This window comes from Oncorhynchus mykiss, chromosome 4, assembly GCF_057628025.1.
Source record: "Oncorhynchus mykiss isolate SJ-2025 chromosome 4, ASM5762802v1, whole genome shotgun sequence".
NCBI classification, from domain to species: Eukaryota; Metazoa; Chordata; class Actinopteri; order Salmoniformes; family Salmonidae; genus Oncorhynchus; species Oncorhynchus mykiss.
In genome coordinates, this window is record NC_143025.1 from 56,946,247 (window position 1) to 56,963,618 (window position 17,372).

At 41.9% G+C, this 17,372-nt stretch overlaps 1 protein-coding gene across 3 annotated transcripts in view; it reads left to right on the forward strand.

Annotated features, from left to right (window-relative positions):
* LOC110522004 (rho-associated protein kinase 2) overlaps nt 1–17,372 on the forward strand; it is a 95,108-nt gene that overhangs the window by 21,272 nt on the left and 56,464 nt on the right. For all 3 annotated transcript variants that reach the window (XM_036975533.2, XM_090232309.1, XM_090232310.1), the window contains 5 exons: nt 3,823–3,923; nt 8,245–8,382; nt 11,261–11,521; nt 15,710–15,854; nt 16,208–16,346. In XM_036975533.2, the coding sequence (XP_036831428.2) occupies nt 3,823–3,923; nt 8,245–8,382; nt 11,261–11,521; nt 15,710–15,854; nt 16,208–16,346 (784 nt within the window). The remainder of the gene's footprint in view (nt 1–3,822; nt 3,924–8,244; nt 8,383–11,260; nt 11,522–15,709; nt 15,855–16,207; nt 16,347–17,372) is intronic.

Consider the following 17,372-nt stretch of genomic DNA (forward strand, 5'->3'; position numbering starts at 1 on the left):
ACAAAAACAACAACAAAACAATACACTACAGAGTTAGACAAAAGAGCTAAGAATGAGTTAGTCCAAGCAAGGAGTAAAATCATTGATGTGTAATAATGTGATTGTGTTTGTATGTGTGATTGACTCTACGTACAGTAATGAGAGAAAATGTATAGGGGTACCCACAGTGCTTGGAGAGGAAACATTCAACGTGCCAGTAGATGAGCGGGCCCATGAGATGTGGCTTCAGTTCATGTCAGGAGAGAGATTACAATGGTAGTGGAGTGGTCATCACCTCTTAATCAGGGAACAGGAGAGGACTTAGCTGTGAATACAAATAGCAGATACATTCCATTACAGCTGCGCCATCGTGCCATCGTAAGTTTGGGCAACAAGTTTCTCCATAAAGATGAACTCAGACATCTCAGAAATCACAAAGTCAAACACCGACTGCACATTTCATCCATTTGACACATTAAAGTAGCCCAAAAAACGTTCCTGAATGAATCCCGGACTATAAATACATAACGTTACCAATTTGTTTACTCTGACCAGATTGGCAGGGTGCATAGGCTGTATGCAGCTGCTCTTATTAGTAGCCTACACTTGATCAGACTGAAAAATCATCTCGTTTTCATCCCATACAGCATGTCAGATCTCTGTTTAGGTGTAGCCTCGGCAAATGCAACATTTATGTAATTCGTTTTTACTTGTGTCTGTTGGGAGTGATTATGAGTTTTCACCTTTGCTAAATAAATCTCTGGGAGATGGCCACCGAGACAGAGGAGCTGTCCATGAAGAACCACTAAGACGGTGACAATCCCGTGACTTTTGTTGTAGTTTAAAGATAATCGTATTGTGTTCCTGTTTCATCTGGAGAAGAAGATGTATGTTTTTCCTTGGGAGATTTTCATTGATTATGTTGGAGTGTTTGTGTTGACCAAATGCCCTCAATAGAGAACTGTGTTCAATCAAGAAAACCTACTCCTGACTTGTTTTTTTCCACCTTCCCGCTTTAGAGTGACGCGCAATTACTTGGTCCGCTCTCAATAATAAGCATTATGAAACCAGTACCATATAATATCACCCTTACATGCTGACCAGACCTGTTGATAATGTCCACTCCCACCAGACGCGATCAAGACATGCCGGTTGAGTTATCAGGTCGAAAACCATGAAACATTTATGACAATTTAGCTAGCTAGTTTGCTGTTGCTAGCTAATTTGTCCTGGGATATGAATATTGGGTTGTTATTTTACCTGAAATGCACAAGGTCCTCTACTCTGACAATTCATCCACAGATAAAAGGGTAAACCAAGTTTGTTTCTAGTAATCTCTCCTCCTTCAGGCGTCTTCTTCTTTGGACTTTATATGGCGGTTGACAACCAACGTTAAGGTGCATTATCACTACAAACTGGACTGGAGTGTGGACCTCAGTTTCTTTCAATAACCCATGTGGGTATACGCTCCTAAAAACCAATGAGGAGATGGCCCGTGGGTATATGCTACTGAAAACCAATGAGGAGATGGCCCGTGGGTATATGCTCCTAAAAACCAATGAGGAGATGGCCCGTGGGTATATGCTACTGAAAACCAATGAGGAGATGGCCCGTGGGTATACGCTCCTAAAAACCAATGAGGAGAGGGCCCGTGGGTATACGCTCCTAAAAACCAATGAGGAGATGGCCCGTGGGTATACGCTCCTAAAAACCAATGAGGAGATGGGAGAGGTGGGACTTGCAGCACGTCATGTGTCACTAATAGAACCAAGTTCTATTTTAGCGCCTGGCTACACGCGCACGCAACGTGATAATTGTGGTCTGCATATTACTGTAGTAATACAACGCTGGTATAAGAGCAAGTTAATTTAAAGTGTTACTGACCTTATCTGTATCTTACCTATGGAGATGTACAGTATAGAGATCATTACTTTGAAATAACCTGTTTTTGCATGAACATTGCCATTAAGGGCTTCCTCCATTTCAAAGTAGTCAACTGGGTTGGGATTCCAATGGGTTGGGAGCAATCAGATAGCATTGTCTTCTTCAAATTGGTTTGCCTAGTGTGGCTTAAAGCTAATGGCTTTAAGCTAGATGGCCGCCATCTAGTGGTCGCAATAAATTAATGACACACAATATTTTGTTCAAGACTCTAGGACTGCAGGTGGCGGGCAGTTTGACAATTTTTTTTAAATTTACAACTTAAAATGCAGATAGCCTCAATGGTGCTGACCATGTTGTAACAGACAACATAATGGCACAGATGCAAAGTTGCGATCTCTGTACATCTCTATGATCTTACCTCGACATGTACAGTGCCTTCAGAAAGTATTCAGACCCCTTTACTTTTTTCACATTTTGTTACGTTACAACTTTATTCTAAAAATTATTTAAAAATCAGGGGAGAAGGCCCTTGGTCAGGGAGGTGACCAAGAACCCATTGGTCACTCTGACATAGCTTCAGAGTTCCTCTGTGGAGATGGGAGATTTTTCCACAACCATCTCTGCAGCACTCCACCATTCAGGCCGTTATGGTAGAGTGGCCAGATGGAAGCTACTCTTCAGTAAAAGGCACATGACAGCTTGCTTGGAGTTTGCCAAAAGGCACCTAAATACTCTCAGACCATGAAAAACAAGATTCTCTGGTCTGATGAAACCAAGATTGAACTCTTTGACCTGAATGCCAAGCGTCAAGTATGGAGGAAACATTGCACCAACCCTACGGTGAATCGTGGTGGTGGCAGCATCATTGCTTTGAGAATGTTTTTCAGCAGCAGCGAGACTAGTCAGGATCGAGGGAAAGATGACCGGAGCTAAGTACAGAGAGATCCTTGATGAAAACCTGCTCCAGAGTGCTCAGGATCTCAGACTAGGGCGAAGTTTCACCTTCCAATGACAGGTGTAGACCTTACAGTGAAATACTTACTTACGAGCCCTTAACCGACAGTGCAATTTAAAAAAAATGCGGATAAGAATAAGAGATAAAGGTAACATGTAATTAAAGAGCAGCAGTAAAAAAAATAACAATATATACAAGGGGTGCCGGTACAGAGTCAGTGTGCTGGGGCACCGGTTAGTTGAGGTAGTATGTACGTGTAGGTAGAGTTAATTAAAGTGACTATGCATAGATGTCAACAAAGAGTGGCAGTGGTGTGGAGAGGGAGGGGGCGGGGTGCAATGCAAGTAGTCTGCGTAACCATTTGACTAGATATTCAGCAGTCTTATGGCTTGGAGGTAGAAGCTGTTTAGAAGTCTATTGGACCTAAACTTGGCGATCCGGTAGCGCCTGCCGTGTGGTAGCAGAGAGAACAGTCTATGACTAGGGTGGCTGGAGTATGACAATTTTTAGGGCCTTCCTCTGACACCACCTGGTATAGAGCTCCTGGATGGCAGGAAGCTTTGCCCCAGTGATGTACTGGGCCGTTCACACTACCTTCTCTAGTACCTTGTGGTCGGAGGCCGAGCAGTTGCCATACCAGGCAGTGATGCAACCAGCTCTCGATGGTGCAGCTATAGAACCTTTTGAGGATCTGAGGACCCATGCCAAATCTTTTCAGTCTCCTGAGGGGAAATAGGTTTTGTTGTGCCCACTTCACGACTGTCATGGTATGCCTGGACCATGTTAGTTTGTTGGTGATGTGGACACCAAGGAACTTGAAACTCTCAACCTGCTCCACTGCAGCCCTGTCGATGAGAATGGGGACGTGCTCAGTCCTCTTTTTCCTGTAGTCTACAATCATCTCCTTTGACCTGCCTTTGCCTTAGAACACAACCTTATGCAATTGACCTCTGTTTTTGCTATAGTATCCCGTGTGACCTCTGACGTCTGTGTCTGTCCTGCAGATGAGAAGTCCATGGTTAAGATGCGTGACCTGCAGGTAAAGCTGGATGACTTTGACAGGGTGAAGATGATCGGCAGAGGAGCCTATGGAGAGGTGCAACTGGTGAGGAACTCCCTCAGTGTGTGCACGCGGCAAAGATACATCTGTTTTTTTTCCCCCTCATCAATCAACACACAATACCTCCTAATGGCAAAGCAAAACAGGTTTTCAGAAATGTTTGCTAATTTATTAAAAATGAAAAAATGAAATATCACATTTCCGTAAGTATTCAGACCCTTTACTAAGTACTTTTAAAGCACCTTTGGCAGCAATTACAGCCTTGTGTCTTCTTGGGTATGACGCTACAAGCTTGGCACAACTCTACTTGGGGAGTTTTTCCCATTCTTCTCTGCATTTGCACTCGAGCTCTGTCAAGTTGGCTGGGGAGCGTTGCTGCACAGCTATTTTCAGGTCTCTCCAGAGACGTTCGATCAGGTTCAAGTGCAGGGTCTGGCTGGGCCACTCAAGGACATTCAGAGATTTGTCCCTGCTGCAATGTCTTGGCTGTGTTCTTAGGGTCGTTGTCCTGTTGGAAGGTGAACCTTCGCCCCAGTCTTAGAACCTACTCCAGAGTGGTCAGGATTTCACCTGTACTATGTGCTGTTTATCTTGGCCTCGATCCTGACTGGTCTCCCATTACCTGCCGCTGAAAAACATCCCCACAGCATGATGCTGCCACCACCATGCTTCACCGTAGGGATGATGCCAGGTTTCCTCCAGATATGACACTTGGCATTCAGGCCAAAGAGTTCAATCTTAGTTTCATCAGACCAGAGAATCTTGTTTCTCATGGTATATGTGTTCTTTAGGCTTACATCTGGCCACTCTACCATAACGGCCTGATTGGTGGAGTGCTGCAGAGATGGTTGTCCTTCTGGAAGGTTCTCCCATCTCCACAGAGGAACTCTGGAGCTCTGTCAGAGTGACCATCAGGTTCTTGGTCACCTCCCTGACCAATGCCCTTCTCCTCCAATTGCTCAGTGTGGCTGGGCAGCCAGCTCGAGGAAGAGTCTTTGTGGTTCCAAACTTCTTCCATTAAAGATTGATGGAGGACACTGTGTTCTTTGGGGACCTTCTATGCTGCAGAAATGTTTTGGTACCCTTCCCCAGATCTGTGCATCGACACAATCCTGACTCCGAGCTCCACAGACAATTCCTTCAACCTCATGACTTGGTTTTTGCTCTGACATACACTGTCAATTGTGGGACCTTATATATAGACAGGTGTGTGCCTTTCCAAATCATGTCCAATCAATTGCATTTACCAGAGGTGGACTCCAATGAAGTTGTAGAAACATCTCAAGGATGGTCAATGGAAACAGGATGCACCTGAGGTCATTTTCGAGTCTCATAGCAAAGGGTCTGAATACTTATGTAAATAAGCAGTGGTGGAAAGAGTACTCAATTGTCATACTTGAGTAAAAGCAAAGATACCTTAATAGAAAATGACTCAAGTAAAAGTTAGTCACCCAGTAAAATACTCCTTGAGTAAAAGTCTAAAAGTATTTGTTTTTAAATATACTTAAGTATCAAAAGGATATGGAATTGCTAAAATGTACTTAAGTATCAAAAGTAGAAGTATAAATCATTTCAAATTCCTTATAATATGCAAACCAGACTGCACCATTTTCTTGTTATTTTTAATGCTGGATAGCCAGGGGAACTCTCCAACACTCAGACATAATTTACAAATGAAGCATTTGTGTTTAGTGAGTCCGCCAGATCAGAGGTTGTAGGGATGACCAGGGATGTTCTCTTAATAAGTGTGAATTGGATCCTTTTCCTGTCAAAATGTAACTACTTTTGGTTGTCAAGGAAAATGTATGGAGAAAAAATACATTATTTTCTTTAGGAATGTAGTAGTAAAAGTTGGCAAAAATATAAATTGTAAAGTACATATATACGTAAACAAAAACTACTTAAGTAGTACTTTAAAGTATTTTTACTTAGGTACTTTACACCACTGTCAATATGGTATTTCTGTTTCTTATTTTAAATACATTTGCAAATATTTCTAAAAACCTGTTTCCTCTTTGTCATTATGGGGTATTGTATGTAGATTGCTGAGGATGATTTTTAAAATTATATATATTTTAGAATAAGGCTGTAACGTAACAAAATGTGGAAAATGTCAAGGGGTCTGAATACTTTCCGAAAATACTGTACAAACAGATTAAAATCATTTATATTTCTGCTTCTGTGTGAGTGCTTGCATGTGTCTACCTCTGCCTGTCTATAATGTACTGTATGTACTCTAGCTGTGTGCATCTGGCTTTCCTCTGTGTGTTTTGCTTCTTCTGTGTGCCTTGTAATCGAGACCAGTCCGGAGTGTGTGTGTGTGTGTATGTCTGAGAGATATTCATTCTGTGTTTGTGTTTTGAAGTGTTGTGTGAAGAGGAGGGGGCTTGGTGGTCTGTGTGTGATACACCACATTCATGTGCGCACATGTCCTTCTGTGGGTATGTCTCCTATTATGGTGGTTTTCTGTGTTTTGTCGTGTTGGTTGCAGGACGTTATGTTATCAAGGGTCTTCAATGGCACTTTTTGTCACGGTCAAAGTGACATTGTGTCATTCCAGCAATTGCAGTGCCTTCAGAAAGTATTCATTCCCTTTGACTTATTTGTCATTTTTTATTTTTTTTTATAGCCTGAATTAAAAATGGATTAAATATATTATTTTCTCACCTAATATTTTCTCACCCCATAATGACAAAGTGAAAACATGTTTTAATTTTTTGTTAGCAAATTTCCTGAAAACTAAATACAGAAATATCTCATGTACATAACTATTCACACCCTGACTAAATACATACTTTGGCAGCGACAACAGCTGTGTCTTTCTGGGTAAGTCTCTAAGAACTTTGCACACCTGGATTTATACAATATTATTATTTTCAAAATTCTTCAAGCTCTGTAAAATTGGTTGGTGATCATTGCTAGACAACCATTTCAATCTTGCCATAGATTTTCAAGCAGATTTAAGTCAAAACTGTAACTTGGCCCGCTCAGGAACATTCACTGTCTTTTTGGTAAGCAACTCTAGTGTAGATGTGGCCTTGTGTTTTAGGTTATTGTCCTGCTGAAAGATGAATTAATCTTCCAGTGTCTGGTGGAAAGCAGACAACCAGGTTTTCCTCTAGGAGTTTGCCTGTGTTTTGCGGGTTCTATTTAATGAAGCTGCCAATTGAGGACTTGTGAGGCATCTGTTTCTCAAACTAGACAAACCTCCCACTCCTCTTTCTATTCTGGTTAGAGACAGTTTGCGCTGTTCTGTGAAGGGAGTAGTACACAGCATTGTACGGAATCTCCAGTTTCTTGGCAATTTCTCACATGGAATAGCCTTAATTTCTCAGAACAAGAATAGACTGACGAGTTTCAGATGAAAAGTATTTGTTTCTGGTCATTTTGAGCCTGTAATCGAACGAACAAATGCTGATGCTCCAGATACTCAACTAGTCTAAAGAATGCCAGTTTTATTGCTTCTTTAATCAGTACAGCACTTTTCAGCTGTGCTAACATAATTGCAAAAGGGTTTTCTAATGATCAATTAGCCTTTTAAAATGATAAACTTGGATTAGCTAACACAATGTGCAATTGGAACACAGGCGTGATGGTTGCTGATATGGTTGCCTATGTAGATATTACATAAAAAAAATCAGCCGTTTCCAGCTACAACAGCCATTTACAACATTAACAATGTCTACACTGTATTTCTGATCAATTTGATGTTATTTTAATGGACAAAAAAAATGGCTTTTCTTTAAAAAACAAGGACATTTCTAAGTGACCCCAAACTTTTTAATGGTAGTGTTTATATTACATAATTCAAGGGTTATGTTTAAAATGTTCATAAGTGGGGTTAATTCGTAATTCATGTACATTTCACTGTTTTCAAAAATATATTACTGCAGTAATGATTGAAAATCATCACATGATTTTCACAGTTCAAATTATTTTTTGTTCACAGTTGCATTTTCCCTGTTCTTGTGTCACTGATGCACTCGTGAGCTGGCTGCGCACTGCTCGTTCTAAAAATAGAACATTTGGTAATCAAAACAGTGGCAGCATGTGCAGCAATGGTGATTCTGTTTTTACATGCACAAGTGAAATAGGTGTTTATGCTGTTCTTCAAAATGCACAGATCACTTTATATATATTCCCAAAGAAACAAATAATTCTGTCTTGCTGTTTTGTTGCCAATATGTCAGACGTAAATAAATCACTAATCGCATGAAATAAATGATGATCTTCAGAAAGCAACAAAATAGCTAGGGCTTTACAGTGATGGTGAAATTTGGGTTAAAATCGTCCTATAGCTGACACAGGGTTGATGGAGTGACGTGTTTGTGTGTGTCATAACTCATCATGTAACTCGCCCCTCCAGGTCCGTCACAAGGCGTCTCAGAAGGTGTACGCCATGAAAAAGCTGAGCAAGTTTGAGATGATCAAGCGCTCGGACTCTGCCTTCTTCTGGGAGGAGAGAGACATCATGGCTTTCTCCAACAGCCCCTGGGTCATCCAGGTGAAAGGGAGACAGAGTCACACACACACGCACACATAGGCAAACATGTGCACACCTTCACGCATCTACAGTTCACACACAGACCTACAGTCATCTCCAAAATGATTGGCACCCTTGATATATACTACAAATACCGAGCTATCCCCATAATCGCCATAGTGTTATCTTTCAATTGCTACCATAGTCATGCATATGCTTTTTTCATATTTCTTCTGTTATAAACATTTCAATTTGTCTGTATCCATATAGGCCTTTTTCCACAAGTATAAAGGGTTAAGGAACTATTGTGGCCTTCCATGTAGGGCTGCATGATATGAGCCAAAAATAGAATTGTGATTTTCATACCAAATATCGCGATTGTGATTTGACTTGAGATATAGATCAACACACTTGGGTGAACTGTTGGAATCATAGAAACATAATTATGTATATTAAGAAGCTAAGTGTAAATCGGCATCGTTCTTGTTTGTAACAATCTGTTTACTGCATTTAACCTAACATTACAGCATGAAAACTTCCAGTGAATCTAGCTGAGGAGGAACTGCACTGCTTAGTTGACAGGGGTGGGGCTTGGTGTGTGTTGGAAGCAGCCACAAGAGGAGAGAAGAAGAGAGACTATAAACAGAGTGAACTTTAATAATGGGCATTACACGCAGCTGAGTGGCGTTTCAAAATATTGCATGCGATATGGATCTCTTGCGATATGGGTATTACACACGTCAATATTGCGATTTCGATGTGAATTCAATTACTTGTGCAGCCCTACTTCCATGGCTTCCTGTTGCACTGGGGTATAAGAATGACTTAACAAGCATGTAAAGTCCTTTTGTTATCCATCACCAGGCAAAGAAATCACAAATGAAAAGAGACAACTGTTTGTTGACTTTCATAAATCAGGCAATGGGTAGAAAAATCGACTGAAAAAAACAAATATACCATTTACCAATATTACGGCAACAATTAAGAGGTTTAAAACCACTGCAACAGTGGTAAACTTGCCTGGTAGAGGACCCAGGTGTATCACACAGTGAGCACGGCTACATGAGCACAATAATGCTTTGCAAGAAGAACGATTTCCCTAATAATCCTGTTTACATGGACACACACCACTTTGATTAATACTGAAAATCGCCAAAATAAATGTTGCACCACAATAACCATGTTGTTTTTGCTAAGACTTATTTGATTCTGAGATTGGACATAGAAGGTTTGTATGTGAAAACTATTTATAAAAGATGCGTACTTTACTTGCACATAATAGGAGGAGGCTTGCGATAACCGGTGTTGGCACGTGTGCAGATAAAATACACAGCTGATTTAAGCTGTTTACATGTCCTAATCATTTGAAAGATTACTCAGAAATCCAGGTGTTTTATTCGGCGTATGCTTACTTCGATTATGATCAACATTTTGCACTGGTCTCCGGACAGATCCACATTGAAAACCAATACAATTTTTTTTTTTTTTTTTAAGAGGTCGAAGGATATCAGGGATATGTACAAATGTTGTATGGAGTAATGGTCTAAGATCCCTCCCCATGTCTTCTTCAATCTAATAAAACATTATAGAAATTTGCTAGTGATGTTATCCTCATAAGGAGAGGGTGCACAACATTTTTAAAAGTTCTTTTTTAGTTCTTTTTTTTCTCTCTGAACAATGGTATTAGTATAAAGTAATATAATTTCCCAATAAATGTTGCTCAGTATTTCTATTTATTTTATACAGGATACACACACACACACACACACACACACACACACACACTCCTCTCACTTTCTCTTAATGTGAATCAATCATTGTTGTGATATAAACTCAGGACCCAAAGATAATTCGTAAAAATCCAAATAACTTCACAGATCTTCATTGTAAAGGGTTTAAACATTGTTTCCCATGCTTGTTCAATGAACCATAAACAATTAATGAACATGCACCTGTTATGAAAACTTAGGACACTAAAGAGGCCTTTCTACTGACTCTGAAAACACCAAAAGAAAGATGCCCAGGGTCCCTGCTCATCTGCGTGAAGGTGCCTTAGGGATGCTGCAAGGAGGCATGAGGACTGCAGATGTGGCCAGGGCAATAAATTGCAATGTCCGTACTGTGAGACGCCTAAGACAGCGCTACAGGGAGGCAGGACGGACAGCCGATCGTCCTCACAGTGGCAGACCACGTGTAACAACACCTGCACAGGATCGGTACATCCGAACATCACACCTGTGGGACAGGTACAGGATGGCAACAGCAACTGCCCGAGTTACACCAGGAACGCACAATCCCTCCATCAGTGCTCAGACTGTCCGCAAGAGGCTGGACTGAGGGCTTGTAGGCCTGTTGTTAGGCAGGTCCTCACCAGACATCACCGGCAACAACGTCGCCTATGGACACAAACCAGCGTCGCTGGTCCAGACAGGACTGGCAAAAGAAATGTGCTCTTCACTGACGAGACGCGGTTTTGTCTCACCAGGGATGATGGTCGGATTCGCGTTTATCGGAGGGTGAGGGCTAGGGCCATTCCCCCCAGAGATGTCCGGGAACTTGCAGGTGCCTTGGTGGAAGAGTGGGGTAACATCTGACAACAAGAACTGGCAAATCTGGTGCAGACCATGAGGAGGCGATGCACTGCAGTACTTAATGCAGCTGGTGGCCACACCAGATACTGACTGTTACTTTTGATTTTAACCCCCCCCCCCCTCCTTTGTTCATTATTACATTTCTGTTAGTCACATGTCTGTGGAACTTGTTCAGTTTGTCTCAGTTGTTGAATCTTATATTCATACAAATATTTACACATAATAAGTTTGCTGAAAATGAACACAGTTGACAGTAAGAGGACGTTTCTTTTTTGCTGAGTTTACTATCCTATCCGCATGTTTTTCAGCTGTGCTGTGCTTTCCAAGATGACCGCCACCTTTACATGGTTATGGAGTATATGCCCGGTGGAGACCTGGTCACCTTGACCATGAACTATGACATGCCAGAGAAGTGGGCCCGATTCTACACTGCCGAGGTGGTGCTGGCTCTAGATACCATACACTCTATGGGTTTCATCCACCGTGACGTGAAACCAGACAACATACTGCTGGACCAAAATGGCCACCTCAAGCTGGCTGACTTCGGCACCTGCATGAAGATGGACTCGGTGAGTTTTGGTGGTGGAGATTGGAGAATAAAGCAAAAATGTGCACCCCTTTTGGCTCCCCAGGACCAGGGTTGAGAAGCACTGGGAAGTGCTAGGGAAGTGCTTTTGTTTTTGCCCTAGCACTTACACACTTGACTCAACAAATCAAGTCATCATCAAACTTTAATTTGAATCAGGTATGTTAGTGCTAGTGCAAAAACAAAAATGTGCACCCCTTTGGATCCCCAGGACCAGGATTGGGAAACACTGGTCTATGGCCTAGACTGGGCATTAAGGGTTTGGACTAAAAAGCATGCTCAATGGAGAATCACCAAAGGTGCTTTTTAGTTCAGGACTAGGCTTAACACTAGAACCGCTGGCCCTCAAGGGACCCCCCCCCCCCCCCCCTTTCAAACTAATGAGCAGTCTGACTGTAACATTCTAACAGTGTAATTAATACATTTAATGTATGCTATTGCAAAAGTACATCTTTGGTTGTATTTATCAAGTTCTTAGGTAACATAAAAAATATATATTTTTAAATAACACAATAGCATTTTCATTAGTTTATGTTACTGTAGGCTATATGTAAAAACAAAAAAATCAAGTGTTCAATTAATTTTATTCCTGGAGTTCCTTTGTTACAACTATGAAACAGAAAGCATATGTTGTAATGCGGTTATAAGAAATCCCGCTATGCCCTCCGACGAACCATCAAACAGGCAAAGCGTCAATACATTACTAAGATCGAACTACAGGACTAATACACCGGCTCTGACGCTCGTCGGATGTGGCAGGGCTTGCAAACCATTACAGACTACAAAGGGAAGCACAGCCGAGAGCTGCCCAGTGACATGAGCCTACCAGACGAGCTAAACTATCCCCCCTCAGGAGACTGGAAAGATTTGGCATGAGTCTTCAGATCCTCAAAAGGTTCTACAGCTGCACTATCGAGAGCATCCTGACTGGTTGCATCACTGCCTGATATGGCTACTGCTCGGTGCATTCGGCTTAGTACATCACTGGGGCAAAGCTTCCTGCCATCCAGGGCCTCTATACCAGGCGGTGTCAGAGGAAGGCCCTAAAAATTGAACTAAAAACTCCAGCCACCGTAGTCATAGACTGTTTTTTCTGCTACTGCACGGCAAGCAGTACCGGAGCACCAAGTCTATGTCCAAGATGCTTCTAAACAGCTTCTTCCACCAAGCCATAAGACTCCTGAACAGCTAATCAAATGGCTACCCAGATTATTTGCATTGCCCCCCCCCCCCCCCCCCCCCCCCCTCTCTCTTTTACACCGCTGCTACTCTCTGTTGTTATCATCTATGCATAGTCACTTTAATAACTCCATGTACATATTACCTCAATTACCTCGACTAACCGGTGCCCCGCACATTGACTCTGTACCGCTACCCCCTGTATATTGTCTCGCTATTGTTATTTTACTGCTGCTCTTTAATTTTTGAAATGTAAAATGTTTATTTAAACTGCATTGTTGGTTAGGGGCTTGTAATTAAGCATTTCACTGTAAGGTCTACAGCTGTTGAATTCGGCGCATGTGACAAATAAAGTTTGATTTGGTAACGGCGTCTTTTTATGACATAAAATATATATATAATATTCAACCACCAAAATGCACGGTCAGCAAGTTGCGCAGTCAAATTATGAAAAAAACGTGCGCAAAGTGTGCCTGATGAATAATGAAAATCTGCACAAAAGTAATAATGTCATTATGAATTTGTGGTGATATGACAGCAGTCAAAAATAGTCAATTGTCAGGCCGTCCATGTCACGTCACATTAACAATGAAACAGCGAAAAACGAAAGTGCGTTGCTGATGTTGTTTTTTACTTGAGATGTAGTCTGCTCTCTCAGTGATGGCATTTTGTGCTGAGAATCGGCCCATAGCATTGTAACTGGCTTGTTCTCTCCTGCCTCACTGTTTAATTTGTTGGTGTCTCGGGCAACTACTCAGTGCGCACCGTTCTGGCTTTTCTGCACTTAGGCCTCGGAGGGGTAGGTTTCAGGCAGAGGCTCAGAATCAGAGGAATAATCATCAGAAATGTCATGATTCAATTCTTCCCCAACATCTGAATCATTTTCATTCAGATTTTTTTTAATTATGTACGCTCTCAATTTGTACTCCAAGTAGGCCAGAGAAAACAGATAAGACTGCTTGGACTCCTGTTCTTTAACAATTGGTGATTACATCATTATCTACCATCTAGAATCCTTTTTCCATTTTTGGAGTTATAAATTAGAGATATACAGTACCAGTCAAGAGATTGGACACACCTACTCATTCAAGGGTTTTTCTTTATTTTTTACTATTTTCTACATTGTAGAATACTAGTGAAGACATCAACACTATGAAATAACATGGAATCATGTACTTAAACAAAGGAAAATACATTTTAGATTCTTCAAAGTAGCTACTCTTTGCCTTGATGACAGCTTTTTACGCTCTTGGCATTCCCTCAACCAGCTTCATGAGGTAGTCACCTGGAATGCATTTCAATTAACAGGTGTGCCTTATAAAAGTTCATTTGTGGAATTTCTTTCCTTCTTAATGCGTTCGAGCCAATCAGTTGTGTTGTGACAAGGTAGCGGTGGTATGCGGAAATAGCCCTATTTGGTAAAAGACCAAGTCCATGTTATGGCAAGAACAGCTCAAATAAGCAAAGAGAAATGACAGTGCGTCATTACTTTAAGACATGAAAGTTAGGTCAATACGGAACATTTCAAGAACTTTGGAAGTTTCTTCAAACCATCAAGCGCTATGATGAAACTGACTCTCATGAGGATCACCACAGGAAAGGAAGACCCACAGTTACCTCTGCTGCAGAGGATAAGTTCATTTGAGAGTTACCATCCTCAGATTGCAGCCCAAATAAATGAGTTCAAGTAACAGACACATCTCAACATCAACTGTTCAGAGGAGACTGAATCAGGCCGTCATGGTCGAATTGCTGCAAAGATACCACTACTAAAGGAAACCAATAAGAAGAAGTGTTTTGCTGTGTAACCCTGGCATTGCCTATGTAACCCTGGCATCTACAATCACCCGACCTCATCCCAATTTATATGGTTTGGGATGAGTTCAAAAGCAGCCAACAAGTGCTCAGCATATGTGGAAACACCTTCAAGACTGTTGGAAAATCATTCCCTCATGAAGCTGGTTGAGAGAATGCCAAGAATATGCAAAGTTGTCATCAAGGCAGGGTGGCTATTATGAAGAATCAAAAATACATTTGTATTTGTTTAACACTTTTTTGCCTGCTACATGATTCCATATGTGTTATTTCATAGTTTTGATGTCTTCACTATTATTCTACAATGGAGAGAATAGTAAAAATAAAGAAAAACCCTTGAATGAGTAAGTGTGTCCAAACTTTTGACTGGTACTGTATACCCATTGATTCTTGAAGAATATAACATATAAATGCCTCATGAGCTTAGTTCAACTATTGTTATAAGGGCACAGGGTGAGACCCAGATGCAGACACAGGAGGCAGATGGTTCGAGTCTCTGATATTTATTATAATCCAAGGGGCAGGCAAGAGAATGGTTATGGACATGCAAAAACAACATAAACAAGGTCAGATTCCAGGAGGTACAGAGGGGCAGGCAGGCTTGAGGTCAGGGCAGGCAGTATGGTCAGGCAGGCGGGTTCAGAGTCAAGGCAGACAAGGGTCAAAACCGGGAGAACTAGCAAAAGAGAGATAAGAAAAGCAGGAGATTTTTTTTTCACTTGACAAGACGAACTGGCAACAGACAAACAGGGAACATCGGAATAAATACCCAGGGACTAATTGGGGGAAAAGGGTGACACCTGGAGGTGGGTGGAGACAATCACAAAGACAGGTGAAAGAGATCAGGGCGTGACAATTGTACCTCATCAGAACCCCAAATATAAGCTTGTTTGTAGACAGTATGAATGTAAACAAATACTGTATATCCTCAAAACATGGATGGTCAGTCCTTGCATCTATAGCTCTTTCTATGCATTTCTCCAGGCCCATCCCTCAAAGTTCTACCTAAAGTATAAATTAAGAATTCTAACTCTAATCTGTGTTAGGGACATTGTCCCAATATCTTTCACTTAAGGTTACCTACTTTAACTAGGTCTCCGTCTCTGTCTGTCTGCCTGGCTCCCCACCTGCCTGTCTGCCTCCCCGCCTGCATCTTTGTCCGTCTATCTGATTCCAGATGGGCATGGTCCACTGTGACACGGCGGTGGGGACTCCGGACTACATCTCCCCCGAGGTGCTCAATTCTCAGGGGGGCGACGGCTACTATGGCCGCGAGTGTGACTGGTGGTCTGTGGGGGTCTTCATCTTTGAGATGCTGGTCGGTGAGTGAGTTTTTCTCTGCCCCCATTCACTGATCCTGAATCAGAAAGGGGTTGAGGGTCTGAATCATGCAGACCATTTGCTTTAAAAATGTAATAAGCTTAGTTTTGTAATTTGATTTGGATTGACGTTAAGATACAATATCGAACATGATTTGGTTAACCACGCTTGGGTGATAAGTAACCTTTCCAGAGACCTCAAGACTTGGCTTTAGCTCAGTGGGCTAGACACAGGTTTGAACCCAGTTAGTCACACTACTAAGCTATTAGTGTGTATAGAAACCAGCTTAACCTCCCCCTGTAATGCGTAAATTAAAACTCAATCATCGTTACTTAAATTTCACCTCTCTTTTTAGGTGACACCCCATTTTATGCCGAGTCACTAGTAGGAACGTACGGGAAGATCATGGATCACAAGAATAACCTTAACTTCCCAGACGATGTGCAGATGTCCAACGATGCCAAGGACCTCATCTGTGCCTTCCTGTCTGACAGGTATATGTGTGACCTCTGACCTACGAAACACAAGCCAATGACCTCTGGGATCCCTCGGCTCCTTCAAAGTGTGACCCCTCACTTTTCACACTTTCCCGTGGAGGCTATGTTACTGCCCTTTAAAGGCAGAGTGCAAACAAAAGCTAGATTTTCCTGTGTTTTATATACTGAACAAAAATAGAAACGCAATATGTAAAGTGTTGGTCCCGTGTTTCATGACCTAAAATAAAAGTGCCCAGAAATGTTCTATACGCACACAAAGCTTATTTGTCTCAAATTTTGTGCACAAATTTGATTACATCCCTGTTACTGAGCATTTCTCCTTTTTTAAGATGATCCATCCACCTGAAAGATGTAGCATATCAAAAGGCGGATTAATCAGCATGACCATTACAGTTGCACCTTGTGCTGGGGACAATAAAAGGCCACTAAAATGCACAGTTTTGTCACAACACAATGCCACAGATATCTCTGGGTTTGAGGGAGCGTGCAATTGGCATGCTGACTGTAGGAATGTCCTCCAGAGTTGTTGCCAGAGAATTTAATGTTGCTTTCTCTACCATAAGCCACCTCCAACGTCGTTTTAGAGAATTTGGCAGTACGTCCAACCAGCCACACAACCACGGATAACCATGACAGCCCAGGACCTCCACATCCGGCTTCTTCACATATCTGAGACCAGCTATTCGGACAGTTGATGAAACTGTTTGTTTGCAGAACCGAAGAATTTTTGCACAAACCTGTCAGAAACCGTCATAGGGAAGCTCACTGCGTGCTCATCATCCTCACCAGGGTCTTGACCTGACTGCAGTTCGGCGGACAACAAACACAATTATATTTTATCGATGGCAATTTGAATGCACAGAGATACCGTGACAAGATCCTGAGACCCATTGGCATGCCATTCATCCGCCGCCATCACCTCATGTTTCAACATGATAATGCACAGCCCCATGTCGCAAGGATCTGTACACAATTCCTGAAAACTGAAAATGTGCCAGTTCTTCCATGGCCTGCATACTCACC